At 36.3% G+C, this 19,830-nt stretch overlaps 1 protein-coding gene across 1 annotated transcript in view; it reads left to right on the top strand.

Moving 5' to 3' along the window:
* The window catches only part of KCNH5 (potassium voltage-gated channel subfamily H member 5), a 315,710-nt gene that overhangs the window by 26,490 nt on the left and 269,390 nt on the right, over nucleotides 1-19,830 (top strand). The window contains exons 2-4 of the mRNA XM_044773706.2: nucleotides 984-1,107; nucleotides 11,171-11,277; nucleotides 15,697-15,825. Of these exons, the coding sequence (XP_044629641.1) occupies nucleotides 984-1,107; nucleotides 11,171-11,277; nucleotides 15,697-15,825 (360 nt within the window). The remainder of the gene's footprint in view (nucleotides 1-983; nucleotides 1,108-11,170; nucleotides 11,278-15,696; nucleotides 15,826-19,830) is intronic.

Genomic DNA, 19,830 nt, shown 5'->3' with positions numbered 1-19,830 from the left:
TTAAGACCACTGTGAGTGGAATTTAAATTTAAAGACTTCTACTCATAAATTAATTTTCTCCTTAGCACACTACTCTAAATATGAATTCAAGGGAGGTTGTTTTAGGTAGATATTTTGAAGTAAATATTCCTTTAAAAAATTTTACTCTTGTTAAATATTTATTTTAAAAATAATTTTTCATTTTTAAATTTTAATATTCTAATTTTAATTCATTAAAAGTTAACACATTTATCATGTGAGCTACAAAATTGCTAGTTACTACCTAAAACTACTGGATTTCCAATCAAGGTTGATACCAAAAGATATTATTTTTATATTAATTTTTATACTTAAAGAAAAACCACTTCTCCATACAAAATAGATCAGAGATGTTTCTTTTATTTAGAATAATGATAGTTTCCAAATTCAATGTAGTATGTGGTTGAAATAATTATCTTTGAATAATTTTATTTTGAAAAGGGACTCTTCAATGTTATTTTAAATTAGACTTCTCAAGATCAATCTAATGGACAAAGAATTTGTCCCATCATGTCAAAATTACTTTAATAGAATTTTTGGAGGAGTCTCCCAATTTGCCTCTGTTAACAAGTTCAGTATTCTCAATTTGTGGAGAAGTAACTGTAACCCTAATCTTAATAAACTAATCTGTTTTTAGGTGTAATTATTATAATCATTAGCACTTATTTAATATCACCCATATTTTGTTTTCATAACTTAGAGTATATTTGAATGCAAAGAGGTATTAAAACCAGCTTCTTTTCAATGGGGTTTTAAGTTTGTATGCAAATCTTGTACTTATTGCAGATCTCATTTGATGATCATGCTAAGCTGATTATGTCAATTTCAAGAATAGAATTTATGATTGTACCATAACACACCATAATTGCATTTGTCTATCTTTATGAATTTGTCTTTTTGATTACTTGAAAGAAATACATTGTTAAATGAAGCTAAAAAACTTCCTTTTCTTCTTTCTTCTTTAGAATCGAGTTTCTTACTGGGAAATGCCCAGATTGTGGATTGGCCTGTAGTTTATAGTAATGACGGTTTTTGCAAACTCTCTGGGTATCATCGAGCTGACGTCATGCAGAAAAGCAGCACTTGCAGGTAGGTGGTAGAACAGCTCAGGAATCTTTTCTGAAGCAAACATGGCTATATAATGAAGCCTCCATAAAAACTCAAAAGGACTGGTTCGGAGAGCTTCTGGGTTCATGAACATGTGGAGATGCTGGGAGAGTGGCGTGCCCAGGGAGGGCAGGAAGCTCTGTACCATGTCCCCATACCTTGCCCTATGCATCTCTCCCATCTGGCTGTTTCTCTTATATCCTTTTTAATAAACCAGTACTTTAGTAAGTAAAATGTTTCTCAGAGTTCTGTGAGCCACTCTAGCAAACTAGTGGAACCCAATGAGGAGGTCGTGGAAACCTCTGATTTATAGCCAGTACATCAGAAGTACAAGTTACAACCTGGACTTGCAGTTGGTACGTGAAGTGGAGGGCAGTCTTGTGGGACTGAGCACTTTACCTGTAGAATCTGATGCTATCTCCGGGTGGTTAGTGTCAGAATTGAGGTGAATCATAGGACTCCCAGCTGGTGTCCTGAGAATTGCTTGTTGTTGGTGTGAGGAACACCCCATCCCCACCCCTCCACCACACACACACAGACACACACACTGGAATTGGTACCAGAATCTCTTTACTCACATATAAAAATTGTAGGGTAAAAATTATATTAGAATATGAAGGAGACTAAATTGTCAAGGGAATATATAGTTTAAGAGCCATTGGTGAGAACTTTTGCAAAGAGAAAGATTTTTGTGTATCTGTGAATTTATTAATTCATTCAATAAATATTTTTGGATCACCTACCATGAACCAGGAACTAGTCCAGGTGAAAGTGATCAAAGGAGCATCCTATATCAGGGAACCACTGATGGCATAGCATTTCTTGAGCTGCTAAAACTGTCTTGAACAAAGTAGAGTGAACAACCCCAACCAAGTAGGACATGGTTCATGAACATTTAAGGAATGTCAAAATAAAGCTCTTACATCCTGTGTAAATCCCACGTACTTTGTAATGTTGGTACATTGTACCATTGCTATTTTGTTTGACTTATGTAAAACAGAATCTGGCATTTATATTATTTATAACAATTCTTTAAAAAATATGCCATATCTGTGAGCTTAAAGAGAGTATTATGAAAAAAGATCATAAAAAAGAAAGAGAAACCATATAAGGAACCAATTTAGAATTGAAAACTTTTTCACAATATTTCAGTAAAGCCAGATGGGTTGTTTTTTCCTTGAGTTAATTTTTCTTTAAAGCTTTCACTTAACTAAGCACCAAAATCATGTTATTTTAGAACTACAAGGGATCTGACTTATTTCCTACCCCAAATCCTTTGTTTTTCAGAGGAGGAAACTGAGGTAGAGTTATGTTAAGAGACTTGCCCAGGGAAACAGTGATTTGTTGATCTTTTTTCTCCCTATTATGCTGAGAAAGACCACATGCAGATACAAATATAAATGTTCTGCATCTTCACGGAGGACAGGGCTTTCATATTGTACCAGTGGGTCTAAACCTGACTCCAGGTAGGAATCACTGAGAGGGATTTTGCAAAATGAAGATTCCCAGACCTCCCCTCAAACCTATTGAACAGAATCACCCAAGGTGGAAAGGTGGGGTCAGGAATCAGTACTTTTGATCGTCAGCTCAGATGGTTCTGATGCTTAACCAGGTTTGAGAAATAATCTGTTCAAACATCCTCTTCCTTCACTTACCCTCTCCCAGTGTTCCCCATTTTTCTCTCTACTAAAGTCATCCCCACATTCAGTCTTCATTTCCAGGTCTGAAACTGGTGAACAGGAGTGATGAATAAATGTGGCCCTTCTTTGAGAATCTCCCTTTGGTAGTAACACTGACACCTTTTGTGCCTTTTTATCTGTTGGGTGGATGTTAGCTCTCAGGCAGCATGTCACAAAGGTGTGTATGCTGAGGTCTGGGAGGCTAAGGTTTGTACTGAGTGTCTCTGCTCCCTAATATCTCAGCGGGGTTTAGATCAGGCAGAGGTTACTTCTATGGTAGACCTTACCTGTGGAACAGACTGTATAGAGAGTTCCAGGGAGTGCAGATGCTCCCACACCTATTTCCTCTACTTGGATTACAGACATCCCATAATCATCCACACCTATTTCAGAGTCTGGCCTTAAACTAGCTTTCCTTCTCTCTTGGGTTTTCATTGCTATTGCTTTTGTTGCCATTTCTGAGAAGTATTGCTCTTCATATCTGGATATATTGTAAAGTCTTCTGACATCTCTTCTTGCTTCCCTTGCATCTGCTCCCATCCCCAGCCTGTTTTCTTCAGCTTGTGCGATTTTTCCTACAAAAGCATACATTAAAAAAATGCTGGCATGTTTTATTAGTGTATTATTAAAAGAATTGCTTTTCCCTCCCACCACAGTGCCAGACTATAAATGCCTTGAAGGTAGGAATTCCATCTTATTCATTTTTGTATGCTCTCCAGGACATGGCTCAGCGTTTTGTGTCAGAACTGTTGAATTAGATTGGCTTGTTTTGCAATAAGCCCTAACCTGGGTCTCACGTGCTTCTGTACAACATGCTCTTATTTATTGTATTTCATCCCAAGTGTGATAGTATTTGAGGTGGGTAAGAGAGGAGAAAACTTTGGGTCATGTTATGCTTTTCACTGTGGAAAGAGGTATGCAAGTTCCTCCCCAACTCTTCTTCACTGTTGTTAGGAATTATATTTTCAAAATGATAATATTCTTAACATAACCAATTATTACTTGATTGCACAAAATTCCTGGTGTGTTTTGCTAATTTAAAAATTGCAACCAGTATAATGCCCTCACAGAGCAGTGAAGACCAGAATCTGATATATAAGCAAATGATTTTTGAGCCCTATCAGCTTTTCTTAGAGGCATAGTTTATTCTAATGCACTCCCCTTTTAAACTTCCTCATCTCTTTCTAAAATTAAACTATACCCATTTTATGTTTACTGCAGTATTTTTTGGAAGAATGAAGACCTGGAAATGATAAAAATGTCCAGTAGTAGATTTGTTAAAAAATATTGCAAAGCCCTACCTCTCTAAATCATATGTTCGGAGGATAATGACACCAGAAGAAGCTAACAACATATTATTAAGTAAAAAAAAAAAAAAATCAACCAACAAACCAACCAACAAATGAAAAAACCAGTTTGCAAACAGTATCTGCATCATGATTCTCGTTTTTTTACATATAATTTTTTTCCATTTCCTGTATAAATCTATAAAAGTGTTTGAATATGAGACACAAGGAAACAGAGGGAGGAAAGGAGAAAATTATATACACATTTAGAAATACAGTGTTAATAGCTAAAAGTTATTATAGAATTTTGGAATCGCTGAATTCTAACTGAATTTATCTCTATGGAGATAAATCATTTGACACTGAGGATGTCATATGTAAATAATTCAAAGAATTTCACTGATTTAATAATGACAAGTTTTAGACAAACATAAAATAAAAAACTATAAATCAGTGAGTGTCAGTTTGTGGTGGGAAAAAATTACACTTTATATGCTGAAAAAAGAATCATTTTTCTATACAACTTGCATTAGATGGATTAAAGTCTATGGGATTAAAGTAGTAACTGGGTTAAGATTATATGTTCTATTTTTTAAATATCCAAATATGAATTGTTTTATGAAAACTTAAAAAAATAACAATTTATGATTTTATAATATCAAGAGGTTAAGATTTATTTCTTCTGTTTTCTTATCTTTTTCCTCTTCTGTCCTTCCCAACCCTTCCCCCATTAGACCAGGCGCACAGAATGGAATTAAACGAACTCCTCCATTTGTCCCAGTATTAGCATTGTGATCTCTCTGGGCAAGGTTTCTATTTAATTTTCTTTCTTTTCCCCTGCATCCCATCTCTCTTCCCCTTCCATAGTTATTCATTATAGTGTTTATCGTAGGTCTTTATAATCCATCTTCTGTTTATTAAATATGTGTATTCTTGAAATGATGTTGCTTTGTTATGTTTGTTTTTAAGACCCACACAATTCACACCATAAAGTAGGATTTGTGGTTTCTTACTCTTTTCATTAAACATTATATTTTTGAGATTTTTTATATTGCTATATAATAATCTATTTTATTATGGCTGACCATTGTGTGGTACTCCAGTGTCTTCACAGCTTTCATACTATTTATCCATTTTATTAGTCAGGAACTCCAACTTCTGACACTTTGCTACCTTAAACAACTTGGAGATAAACATCCTCATACACATCTTCTTGTGGCCCCCTGTGAGAAGTTGCCTGTCCCTATGCCCAGAAATAGGATTGCTGGATAGTAGAATATATGCGGAATTTGTAAATTAACTGCTGTCAGATTGCTATCCAGAGTGGCTTTCTGTTTCCACTCTCACCAGCCACGAGTGAGGGTTCCAGTTTTCCTACATCCTTTTACTACATGATAGTATCTAAATTTCTGTTTAAAACAATCTGATGTGTGCAACCTATTGTCTCATTTTTGTTTTAGCTGAAATTTCAAAAAATATTCTTATGACATTTCAGGATTCCTAGAGGTGTCAAATCTAGTGCATTTTATTGTCTAATAGAGGCATTTCCAAGCCTTTGGATTGCTTTGCTGTTTATCGAAGGACACCAAAGTATCGCATGTTTAAAGGAGACTGTAGGCTTTGGGGAATGGCATTGAAAAGTATGTGATCTTATCTCATGACCCCTAGGAAGCCCTGACATTCAAGACCCACTATCACAGGTTAGGTAGAAAGCACTTTAGCGTTTTACCTTTCATTAAGCTAAAACTTTTAAAAGCCCATTCTGCTTTTTTTTTTTTTTTTTTTTTTTTAGGATAGAGAGGTGATAAGAGCAATAATGTAGATGGGGAGGATTGGAGCAGTTGGATGCTTTCAAAATTATTTTTTTCGAGAACACCCATTAATAATCTTTTACCTAAGCCATCAAGTTACACAATGAAGCAGAGATATTAAGAGACACTTTATTGGATGTATTTCACAAGCAGTTTTATTGACACAGGATTATCTCAGCCAACAAGAGCACATTACACATGATGGCTGTCCCTCAGTCTGGTCCCATTTGGCTGAGGGCTGTGCTTCCCATGGTGGCACTGAGGGCAAGTGTTGGAGGAGAGGTGCCTCAGTGATGTCACACTCCACAGGTTAGAGATGTCCAGTGCTATCTCTAGTTTCCCTTAATTACGTGTCGTGGATCTACCATTTATGACTCTATCTAAATCCTTTTAAGCTCATATAAATTAATGAGTTGTGAAACCTTTTGGTTATGATCTACTATATAAAGTAATGCTGTGATTTATTCCAAAACTACCTCTTTCAGATTTTGAAAGCTGTGTTCTTATTTGTTTCTAAATTCTTCGACTTTCTTTCAGGCTTCTTCTTTTTTGGTCCTTTGACTACAGATCTCATCCCGTCCTCCCATTAACTTGTGATGATTTTACTCTTGCGGCTGATTCTGAGCTGGAGACCACATTTGCCAACTGCATTAAGTCCGTCTATGTGGTTTCTGTGATGAAGTGCTTGTAGTCTGTGAACTACAGCCTCTGGATGATATTATCCTTTACTAATGGCCACTGAACGTTTGTAGTGTTTTAGTCCTAGAACATTGTCGAACATTAGCAGATTAAGATAGATTGGCAGAACTCATGATTAGGTTCTGTTTTTTTTCTTCAGTTTCTAAGCTTCCTTTCTCCCTTGGAAGTCCATCAACACTATAGCCTTCTTTACTGTTAGGTATCCTGATGAGGCTTGTTTGTGAAATTTTGTTGGCAGCACAAGGGATCCAGGAATAAGTAAATCCTGCTATCAACCAAAGCCGCCTGTCCCCAGAAGTTTCCTAGAGCAGAATAGACACAAAAGATATACGGCCAAATGCTCAGGCATGCTGGATATGGAAACTCCTCCCTTACTCCCAAGACCAGATCTTACCGCCAGTTAGTTGTGTGGCAAGAGAAGTGGCCAAATTACCCAGGAGCAGGCCCTGGGTGAGTTTAAGCTACAACTTCATGGCCTCACAGAGAAGGAAGACACAAATGATGTGCGTCTCCCTTTAAGACTCAATGACCCTGCTCCTCAGCAAACATCCCCAAACCCTGTCCTAGAATTGTGGAGAAGCCAGGGAGTGGGGTTTGGGCTGGAGGGGCCTTCTTTGAAGGCTACTCATAAGAAGCCTTCCAGTAATAACTCAGCCATTGTGCAACACATTCTAACCTGCAACTTCGTGTGCATCATCCTTTGAATCCTCACCCTCTGAGTTATGTTAACAGTCCCATCATTTTGCTGAGGAGCAAAGTAAGAGTTAAGCAAAGAGAGGTTATATGCCTTGCCCATGAGTTACACAGTTTGTAAGCGGTCTTCCAAGTGCAGTCTCCTCTGTTATATCATGACTGCTCAATGTTATAGCAGAGATGGATTGCTTCTGTACATCTAATTTTATTTTCCTTCCAATAAAATAACAGTGCAGTTATAGAAGTCATTTATAATTTCTGAAGGGGAGCTTGGAGTTCTGTCTGAGAGGGCAATTTGATGTTCTATAATTTTTTTTATAAGCCCATTATGTATTCCTGGAGGATATTCAATAAGAGACATAAAAACTGCATAAAATTATTATATGTAGTTTCTAAAGCCTGATGATTAGCATTTCTAAAGCTTGAGTCCCCTCACATTCCATTAACCGTTCAAAGACTGCATTGAGCTTCAGCCATGTGAAGTCAGGCTGAGGGAAACCTCGATAAAGATATTCAATATTTACACATAAAAAAGTCAAGCAAAGTAACAAATGTGCCATATGCACCGAGTACATGGAACAATTGATTTAGTAAGTATGGTTTGGATAACTTTAGATGGAAATACTTTGCTAGTTTTAATTAACCTTCAGAACACTTGGTTTGGAAGCATGGCTAGTACATTTCAGACATTCTTCATAGTTTCTTTTGAAGTATCTTTTATTATTTAACTGCTGCATTTCACTACTTCAAATATATATTCTGTCTCTAGAAATATGGGGCTTAATAAACTTAAGATGAAAAATAGAAGTGAAACAATGTAAGAAATAAAAGACTTTTAAAAAATGTGTTCAGATTTTAATAATCTGGGATTCTTTCTTAAAGTGCCTTTATATTATTAGGACAGGCAATTTTTAGCTGAATCAGACTTGTATTGTATTTCTTCTTAAGTGGTATTACAACAATTTCCAAAGCAGTTTCTTCTTTTCTGATTTGAGTTGTAACTTAATTTTTAATCCTATTAGAATTTATTTTTCATAATTTTTATCCTAGTTGCTTGTTATGTTATATATATAGATGCTTTCTCTTTTTATGTTTTTCTGTTGGCCAGTTGTGAATATTGTATTTCAGTTTATTGAACTATAGAATTCTGACATTCAGTAACAGGAGTATAATGGCATTTCTTTTCCTTTTCTAATGACCACAGTTAATTAGCTCATTTACTCTTATCTTAATTTTTTTGTTTTTTTAATGTTTTCTCTTTATTAAAGAGTCTCAAGATTAAAAATAACAGTTAATAAAAAAATCGTTAATAAAAAAGTTCACCTGTCTGTAAAAATTATTATTAATAGTGTTAAGCTGTTTTATTTTTTGGAGGATATTTAGTGGAAAACAAAATTTTTTATTTTTTTGCCTTTATGCTCTTCGACTGAGAAATTTTAATTTAATTGTAATGCCTTCAAGAGATTTTCATGAAACTCACATGAGCTGAAATCCAGGCTTTGACAGGAACGGTGGCTTTTTAATGCTGTCTTACAGGCAGGCTCTGAAGCTTCATGTGTTAGTCTAGCTGTAAGATTATTGAGTTAGAATCTGTCATTTTATTCTGAGATTCTCTTGCTTATTTTACTATTATGACAATTAAAAGTATCCTTTTTATAAAAGAAATACTTTAATTGAAAGTGCAGGGTTCAGACCTCTCGGTGCTTGGGCAAACTTTGGTCTGCCTCATCTACTTCCTTACATTTCTTGGTTTCTAGAATTCTGGTTGCCTAGATTCCTGTTAGCCTAAAATGAGCCTGAGTTGCTCTGTGATATCTAGTTGTGCTTTGGCATTGCTGTTGCATCCGGCTAGTCTTTGCTGGATCTTGTTAACGAATTAGGCGTTTTGTGTTGTAAATTTTCTGGATTGCTACATTCAGGGACAGATTTCCCCTGAGGACAATGAATCTTAACCTTCAGGGGCCCCCGCTTGAGTAGGGGTCTTTCAAGGCTCTGTGCCTAATTTTGTTTTATAATTTTGTATTCTTTTCTTTAAAGAGGGTCCCTAAAATAGTACAAGTTTTGGCCCCACTATATTTGGAATTACCTCTGCCCAATATGCTAACTCATTGAAAACTGGAAGAAAGCAATAATAAAGAGACATTTGGGTCTTCAAAAATTTACTCAAGGTGTCTAACAGGGCCACATGCTCCTTCCTGGGGGAAGAAATGATCTAGACAATTATACGAACTAGTAGAACTATGTGTCTAAAACCAGATGCACAACTGATGATTGTGAAAGCATCAAGAATGAAGTTTTAGAGGTTTGTAGTCCTTGATTGAGTTCTGTTATGTAGGTTATCAGACTTTTGGTGGGGTTGTCTTAGAAAAACAGAATTTCAAACATGAGGAAATTTTTGTGGGATATAGAAGCTCATTCTCTAATCTATGTTTTGGTTTGTATGTTCCTCTAGCCCTGGTAATAGTGTATGTTTTCTTCAATTTGTCACCTTTGTTTCCCTCACATTAGCCATACTTGTATGTACCTTAAAGAAATCCTCATAAATGATGAGAATGCCAGTGCGTTATGTGTGTAAAAGGGAGTCTTCACATTTCACTGTATTATGGGAGCATAGAAAAAACCATGGGAACTGAAACCATGTAATGCAATCTTAATACTCAAAGGAAAAAATTGTGATTGTTGTATGACCTTTAACAATCTTTGTTAAAATATTAAAAATTCTTTTACTGTTGGTTATAAATGCAGGGAAATGAAAATAATAGTAAAGCTAATATTTATTGAGTACACTGTGATTTAGGACGTTAGAAATGTTAATTAAAATGTTTTATTTCTCTGTAAAAGGCTATCATGAATCATTTGAACAATACTTGCCTTAACATAATATAACTTACGTGAAGAGAGCATTTTTTTCTATCTCGTAGCAAGTGGTCATACTCCTTTCTAAGTTTGAATCAACTTCAACTCTTTTATCCTTCCACTTCCACTATTGTGACCTATCTCCTAGGGTTCCTTTAACATGAAGCTCTTTTGTGTTGATATCACATCCACTGGGAAACCTTGATCCTTCTAGTCACAATCACTTTCCTGATTTATGTTGATAAGTTTACTCTCACTAAGTTCTTCTGGCTGCGTTTCTGGAGTCTCTCAAATGGCAGCAGTGTCATCATTCCCACAGTCATATATTTTTTCTGTAACTGCATTTATGTTCAACTTGAATTTCACTGCCAGCATTATCATTTTGCATTTCTTTGGTGAACTTTAGTCTTTGATGGCTAATTTCTGCTTTTGATTATTCGTTTTTGTAAAACATCATGTGGGTTTATCACTGAGAGACAAGGAGGCAACACAACTACATGCTTTGCTTCTGTGCATGAACTGAATGACAGATGTACAGTGACCAGTACTGACAGGCTTTGAAGGAAGTGAGGTGATCGGTTACTGATCGTGATCTGTTATCTTATTTACTAGTGATTTGTAGACTGAAGAGCAAGCAGTGAAGTTTGTACTTTATGCAGTTATTCACAGTTAATATTCTATGGTAACTGATATTTGAATGGTGCCCTTGGGAAACTGATGTTATTTAACTAAACCATAGTAATTGACATCTGGACACCTAGGACCTGTGTAAAGCGAGGACTACTTCTTTCTGTCTCTCCTCTCTCTCTCTGCACGTTTGAAATAACTTCTAAAGCTAGCTTTTAGCAAGAAGTTTAGCAATCATTGTTAAAACATGGTTTAAGTATTTTAGTTCATTTTGTGGAAGCAGCATTATATTTTGTAACTAAATTTGAGTACTTAAACAAAGACAATCATATGATTTTATGTAGTGTTTGAAAAGCAACACAAAACTGAAATGGATTGTTTGTTTTTTTTCCAGTTTCATGTACGGGGAATTGACTGACAAGAAGACCATTGAGAAAGTCAGGCAAACGTTTGACAACTACGAGTCAAACTGCTTTGAAGTTCTTCTGTACAAGAAAAACAGTAGGTATCTAAATTATCAAAAAGATATGCCAACTCTTTATTAATGTTATCTTTTGGTAAGTGGTAGTTGAGCTATAGTGTAGTGAGAATATAAAACTTTGCTCCTTATCTTATTGAAAACAGGATGCTGGTAAAATTAGATAGAAAAATTAATAAATGGCTCTCCCTATGAAAAGCAACCTTTTGAGGAATGGCAGAAAAATATGGTGCATTTTAAATGTGATTTTTTTTTTCTGTGTCAGGTGGCAAAATGTTTTGCAATTAATATTCATGGTAAAGATGCTATAGTTAGGTGACAGCACCTAAAAATAACAGAGAAATTTATTCATTTCGTCTTACGGTCGAAGGAGAAGGCGATGGGTATCACTGGGTATGTGTGATTACCCTTCTACAGATGCATAGATAACATGTGAACATACAGTATCCACTCGAGTTGAATCTCTACCAAGATGGCCCTTTACTAGGCTCAGACTGTTTTGTGCTGCAGGCTAGGGGAAGTCGTCATTACTTTCAGAACAGGCCATTCACTTCTGGTAAATTTATATTGATTGTTGTGAGCTGTTCTCTAGGATGGGATTTGTGAATGGTCAGTTATCCATTATATAATCACATAAGACCTCATGATAGGGATTCTCCATCAGAGTTTGGAGGAAAAAACAACAGAGCAAAAAATCAGCTAATACACTCATCAACCACGTCTCCTTTCTAATTTGTTTTCTTGGAATAGTCACTTACTTTTATTTCCTTTTGCTGCTTTCCCAAATTGGCTTTTTTTTTTTTTTAAATGAACAGTTGCTTCATAAGAAGGGTCAATTTATTTAGTATTAATGATAAATGATTGCAAAGCCAATTATTATCTTTACTGGAAATTGATGGTTATGAAATTCTTCCCCAGTTTGGGAAGCATTCTAGCTTCAACAGGAAACACTTGTTCCATGTTTAGTGCCTGTTGGGTCTTGGGCATAATTTATTCTATTTCACTTCGAACACTTGTTCTCTATGTAGTATTTGGAATTGAACTTAGGTTTCTCTTTTTATTGATAGGCCTTCATTGGGATGACAACAGTCATAGGTGTTACTTCACAGCAGGGCCCTTGGTAATGGGAGCATTAGTCATTAGTGGTTTTATCTGAGAAATATCTTGCCATTTTATCTTTCATTTTAGAATCAAGGCTGAAGAGGCATTTCTCTTCGAGGTCATAGCCAAATGTCTGTTGGCTTGTCACCTAGAAAACAATCCATTCTAAATGATCAGCTCTGCCCTCTACAAGAGAAAAGTCAGATTCGAGGTGCTTTCTGGGTCTTTTTCACCAGGTTCATATACATATTGATAATTTGTGGTAGACCCATAGACCAAAACCCCCTTGCATTTTCAAAAGAGTTGTTATCCCTTGAATGACTGAGATATGTACCCTGAGTTTAGCAAGTAATTTAAGACTACTCCATATTACTAAGTTCATTTCACTTTGACATTTAAACAGAATCAACAATCTTTGCCTAATTTTAAAACATCAAAGCCAAGTCCATAGTTTCTGAGTTTCTCAAAAATACCTTAGTGGAAATTCTGTTTTGTTTATATCCTTTAAATCAGGTTAGTAATAACTTGAATCTTACATTTCCAAAGCTTTCTTATCAAGGTGCTTTAGCTTTTTGCTTTGTTTTAGTGGCTTGAAATAATTATCTGGCCTTTGTTCAGGCCTGACTGGTGCTTTTCAGATAAGTATCTATATATATGTAGGTGTCTGCTTAGATCCAGAAGGAAATACAGCCCATAGCACTATAGATTAAAGCTTGTGTCTCTTTTCTGTGTAGTATCTGTATTGAGTTTTTTTCTTTAACATGAAGGATGGATATTATCTGCGAATTTTTTTTCTTAAAGATTGGCTCCTGGGCTAACATCTGTCGCCAATCTTTTTCTCTTTTTTTTTTTCACTTATCCCCAAAACCCGCCAGTACATAGTTGTATATTCTAGTTGTAGGTCCTTCTGGTTCTCCTATGTGGGACGCTGCCTCAGCATGGCCTGTTGAGTGTTGCCGTGTCCGAGCCGAGAATCTGAACTAGCGAAACCCTTGGCCGCCCAAGCGGAGCACGTGAACTTAACCACTTGGCCATGGGGCCGGCCCTTTATCCACATATTTTAATGGAGTTCTACTATACTTAAAAGCAGCTTTGAAAAGTCTTGTAAATAGCTAGCTGAAGTCTCTTGAGCATCAACTGAAAAAAGTGTATTCTTGTGGCTTCTTTTTATGTTAGATAGAAAAATTCACGTCTGTAGAAAACTCTTTTGGGAATGCTTGAACGCCAAGTCCTCCCAACACTTCCCTTAAGTAATTAGGTTAAGCACCATTTTGCATATGGGGTGCTGAGGTATCTGATTCAACCTCTGTCATGATTGACATTTCAGTTTGCAGCCTCTGTTCTTTAGACCCATTGCTCTGATTAGCAGGGGGCTGTTTCTACTGTTGAGAAAGAAACAGTGGCTCTGGGGTGATGATTGAAAATGGCTCTTCCTGCCTATACAAAGGCAGAATTGTGACAGCAGGGGCTGCTCCGCAGAATCAATGCCACATCACTGCTCCCAGGTTCCAGCTTCAACAGGCCACTCTGTCTAAGCCTCCCAGACTTGCTGCTCCCCTGAACCCCAAATCCAGAATATGGATATTTCACCAGCCACTCAGCAAATACTCGCCTTCTTTGGAAAGTCTGACCCTGTAGCTCAACTTGAAAAGAAATCTACTCTGATATCTGAAAGCAATTTTAAAAACAACTCTGACTCTATGCTGAAATTTGAAAAGTAACTGTTTTCCTAGGAAGGTACGGACTGTAACATCATCTTTCTGTCCAGATTTCTAGCAGACCTTGGAAAACAGCTTGTTTTTAATGCCCTTTTCTCTCTGTTTATGACCCCATTGCCTCAAGCTCACTGTGTTGGAACAGCCGTAGGCCATGTAGCTGCCAGCGTCTGGGTCTGGTGATTTGTAAAACTGTGCACATCACTCACAGTTCCTGGACACGCTGTGTAAAATAAGAAACAGAAAACAAAGAACAAGGCTCTGTGGGAGATGCTGTGGTTGTTTGTGAGGTTCTATCTCATCCTGTAATCATTTTGGAAAGGGCCAGGTCCTTCCCTAGGCCCCTGGGGTTGCAAAGAACCTGGTTGTTAGAACTGAATATTCTCTTAGAAATCTCCTCTCTCTAATTCTCTGGCTTCTGAAACCCAGTAATTAAGTCGCCTCATCTTGTCTAAATGGCAAATTCCCCTTTGTGGTGACATTATTATGTGACATTTTGGCAACAGATGTGGAGGTGCTTCTTATTGGGTTTTCACTGGAAGCCACTAATCAGCTATCAGCTGTAACCTAGACACTATTAAGAGCTGCACATTTCACTCCCCAATCCCAAACGTGATAAAGCCTGTGTGTCTTTAAGATGGAATCTTTGGAGAGGCTTTACTGCACTGTGGCTCGGAGAGAACAAGATGGAAAGTGTGTCTTTTTGATTTTGATGGAACATTCCTTCAGTGTTTTATCGTTTAATGAATAATTACTCCTTTGAAGGCATTTCTCGTGTCTTCAAATATTTATTATTTGACGTAATGCCAGTTCCTGCTTTGTCCAAATCCTAAGGCTTGAATGCTTTGAACCTCTCTGTCCTCTGGAGTCTGCAGGAGCCGCTGAAGAACATGGTGACAGAGTCCAGCCTCAGGCTTTGAGTGAGAGAGGTGGGAAGCAGTGTCTCGTGAAGATGCCTGAAACTCTCTAGGGCTAGAGCCATGTCTGTTTTTTCTTTAAGGTTGCCTTCCAGGCCTAAGGTAGAGCTCTGTACATCAGGCGTCAAGTGTTGCTGACGTCCTCTGTCTCTGATATGGGGATGCAGTCAAAGCCATAGAGCTATCATATAAGTCTGTCTGACTGATGAGAGAGCCTTGAGATAGAAATGGCATTTCAGATGTTCCTCCAAGAGGAATACTTACCAGAGCATCAGGTGTTGCTGTGGAAGTTAATTGGAAACACTTCTCAAAGTGACAAGAAGAGAGAAGCTTGTAGGAGTGGTCACACTTGGTAAGACTATGAAAGAAAAGTTGGTGAGAGCAGCAGTGGTGCAGGGACCCAGACCTCAAGGTGATGCTGGCGTTACTTAAAAAGCAGGACTGCCTTTCTTCTCCTGCACTGTGAAATGACACCCTGTGCTTTACTTTCAAATTCTGATATTTTGGGTTGAAAAATGTTTATTAGTATTTAAGCAACTGGCAGTTGATACAAAATTAAAGGTTTTTTGATTCTGAAAGCAATTAAAATACTGTTGTTTTGGTGCTGGTTCCTGGCATAGCAGTTGGCAGCTGAAGGAAGAGGGAAGGCAAGAGACCAAATAATTACTGTGGCTATGTCACTCTCTATTGTTCTTTCTGTCTCTTACAGGAACCCCTGTTTGGTTTTATATGCAAATTGCACCAATAAGAAATGAACATGAAAAGGTGGTCTTGTTCCTATGCACTTTCAAGGATATTACGTTGTTCAAACAGCCAATAGAGGATGATTCAACAAAAGGTAATTTTTGAAGAAATTACCACATGCAAAAATTAGGTTATCACTTAAAAATATTATTATTGCTATTTTAACAAAATCCATTGGTTGAACTGAAAAACAAAATTTTACTATCTGGCCCTTCTTTTGCTGCACACTCACACTAGTAATTGTCCAGAGTCAGTTTTCTTCAATCATATTGTTTAAATGAAAATAGCAAGTTGAAATAATAGTTGGTTAACTAAATTATAATAAGAGGAATTGAGATAATACATAGGAAAGAGATTTCATACAGCATTATTACTTTAGAATCAATATAATAGGGATTTAAATGACTTCTACCAGGGTGAGTTTTAAAAACAAAAAGGATAACATCTTGTAGGATGGTTTGGGAGAAGTTGTGTTAGAGCACAGTTCCTTAGTTGATTGAATTTTGCTGAATTGACTAGAGTTTGATTAGTTCACCTTTTCGGGTTACTATTCACCCTTTGTTTGGGGACTGTAGATTCTCATGGGTAGGTGTTGCTAGATTATGTAAAGAACAATTTTGTCGTCAAGAGAGTGGCTGGTGAAATGCAAACAGCCTGACTGGGGTCTTCTTGACTATAATTTTCAGAGAGACTGCCATGGAAAACAGTAGTCAGTAGCATGTGCTTTTACCCCCTTTTCTATGTAATTTACTCTCATTTTATTCTCTCCAATTATGTTTAAATTTGAAGCTTGGTCATATAAATGAAGAATTTCAAATGCCCTTAGAAGAAGTTTTAATGAAATGTTATTCTTTATAATCTTTTAGGAGACTGGAAATGAAATGTCTTCCTCTTTTCATTTGGCAAACATTGCCTTTTATTACCTCTTAACAAAAACTGGCTCAGAAGCTTTAATCTTTCTAATGTAATCATAATTATAGAAAAATTGCATTAGGTTTATTCCTTGCATATGAGTTTAGATATTTTATACCTCTCAATTTCTGGTTAACATCAAATTGCAAGAGGAAAACTTTAAAATGTGCAAACCATTTAGAGTATGACATAGAACAATTCATTTGTGAATGTTTCTGAAAATGTGTGTATTAATCTATCTCCTGAAAGATTGAATAAAGTATTCACTTGTGGACCCATACTACCTTTTACTCTGCCTTGACTCATAGACCCAGTGTCTGGGAAGTTTAGGTTAAGTTTAAATGATATTTAAAAATAGAATAGTCTTCTAATATTATTTATGTTTAATGCTTATTTGTTTTAAAATTCAAGATGCTCTATCCAATAGCAGCAGAATATCTGTTCTTCTCAAGCTTATATGGAACATTCACCAGATAGATCACATTCTGGCCGAAAAACACACCTTGACAAATTTAAAAGAATAGAAATTTTACAAAGTATGTTCTTAGACCTCAGTGGAGTTAAACTGGAAGTCAGTAACAGGAAGATAGATAGAAAATCCCCAAGTATTTGGAAATTAACACATTTCTAAATAGCCCACAGGTCAAAGGAGAAGCCTTAAAATGAATTAAAAAATATTTCAAACTAAATGAAAATAAAAGTACAACTTATCAGGCTTGCTAGATGCAGCAAAAGCAGTGCTTAGAGGGAAAGATATAACATTAAATGCATGCATGAGAAAAGAAGAAAGATATAAAATTAATAACCCAAGCTTCCACCTTAGGAAACTAGACAAAGAAGAGCAATTTAAGCCAAAGCAAGCTGAAGACAAGAAATAATAAACCTTAGAGCAGAAATCAATGAACTAGAAATCAGGAAAACATTAGAGAAAATCACCGCAACCAAAAGCTGTTCTTTGAAAAGATCATTAAAGTTAATAAACCTCCAGCCAGGCTAACCAAGAAAAAGGGAGAAGACACAAATTACCAATATCAGAAATTAAAGAAAGTCCAAGACAACACATTTCATGGACGTTAAAGATTGTACAGGAATACTTTTAACAACTCTATAGCCACCGAATTGACAATTTAAATGAAATGGACCAGTTCCTCGAAAAAGACAAATTATCACAACTCACACTGGGAGAAATAGGTGGCCTGTATCACCCTATATCCATTAAACAAATTGGATCAATGATTCAATAATTAATAAACTTCCAAAATAAGGAAACACCAGGTGTAAATGGTTTCATTGGCAAATCCACAGTCTTTTTCAGAAAATAGGAATAGAGAGAACTCTCCTAACTCATCCTATGAGGCCAGAACCACCCTCATACCAAAACCCAGAAAAAGACATTACAAGAAAGGAAAATTACAGACCAGTATTTCTCATGAATATAGATATAAAAATCTTCAACAAAAATTGAGTCCAATGATATATGAAAAGAATTATACATGACGACCAAGTGGGATTTATTACACATAAGCAAGGCTGGTTCAACATTCAAAAATCAATCTCTGTAATCCACCATGTCAACAGGCTAAAGAAGAAAAATCATATGATCATATCAGTTGGCATAGACAAAGCACTTGACAAAACCCAACACCCATTCATGATAAAAATTCTTAGCAAAGTAGGACTAGAGGGAAACTTCCTCAACTTAAGGAACATGTAAGACAAACCTACACCTAACAGCTGACTCTATCTTAAAGTAATACATGTATTATAAAATAAAAGGTAAATGACTGGTATATGGTTTGTGACCTAACATAGCCTTCAAGTGAATTTCTCTCGCCTTCCTACATGATGACAGCAAGACTGAGTAAAAAGTTTTATGTCACGGTCTTTTCCCCTCAAAAACATTTATGTTTGTTTGTATTTCTATTTGATGAATATTGTTTTCTCTCATTTACTTTAAGTGATTTCGTGGCATAGCTGAAGTTGGTCAAGAAGGGTACAGTACTTTTTCACAATTTTCACCTGCTGAACATTAATGGTGGTGTCAGCAACTATGCAATCTATTTAGGGAAACTGAAAGTTGGCAGCATTTTACAATGAGGTGGGGGAAGAAGTGCTAATTATCGAGGGTTGACTTTTCTTTCTCAATTAATGCCTCTCCGTTTATCTGCCTCCACCTCCGTCTCTGCATCTTCACACAGAATCACAGAGCTCTTTGTCAGGCACAATCTTTTCAATGCGTTATTCATTTCTACAAAAAAGTCATATTTGAATAAACTCCAGTCAACTCAGACTACTTGATTTTTGAAGTGTGTGCTCAAAAGACGTAAATTAGAATTTATAGGGAAAATTATACCCCATTGTGAAAGCATTGAGTAAACTCTCTCTTTCCGGTGCCAGAATTTGTAGAGGAAGAGCTTATTTTAAAGAGACTTTTATTTTGAGACTCCTCCACACCTTTCCAAGACCTAACAGATTACTGAGAAAGCATTCCACAGTGTAACCATGAATGGGGTGTGTGAGCTACTTTCTATTATTCATGCGAGCTGTAAATTTAATATGAAAAATTCAATAGAAATAAAATATTTATGCCATTAAGTAATCATCCTACTGTTGCTATGAAGCTAGCAATATAGGAAAGTATGTTTTGAAATCTTGGCAAATGATGTATCTTTTAACTTTTGAGTTGAGTAAAGGGGAGCATGGAATTTTTGAGCAACAGCAGATGAGATTTCATGATAACATCATGATATCAAAATGATTTGGGTCTAAAGCATTGGACTTAGAGACAGTAGATTTACTTTTGACTCTGCTTTGGGCACCAGAGTTACTTAACAGGAGCCTTTTCATGACTCTTCCAGGAATATTTTATTCTCCTCATTTATCTATTTTTTCCCCCAACCAAAAATGCTAATTGAGCACACAGTATGGTGCAGGCACTATTCGAGGTCCTGGAGATACAAAATTCCATCCCTCACATCCTAATTAGGGTGACAGACAAACAAGTAAATATATAGTGGAAGGTTTCTTCTGATTGTTCTTATTTTCTCAGTGAAATAGGAAACACAGTTATCAAGTGAGAGTAAGGATGGTGAATGAGGTGAGGAAGTGTTGACGGTGTGAGGAGAGGGGTAAGTGTGAAACAGTTATCTAAGTGAGTGGAGCAGTGATGGACAGGGGAAATTCAGCA

Source organism: Equus asinus, chromosome 7, assembly GCF_041296235.1.
Source record: "Equus asinus isolate D_3611 breed Donkey chromosome 7, EquAss-T2T_v2, whole genome shotgun sequence".
Classification (NCBI taxonomy): domain Eukaryota; kingdom Metazoa; phylum Chordata; class Mammalia; order Perissodactyla; family Equidae; genus Equus; species Equus asinus.
This window is presented reverse-complemented; position numbering and strand designations above follow the sequence as displayed.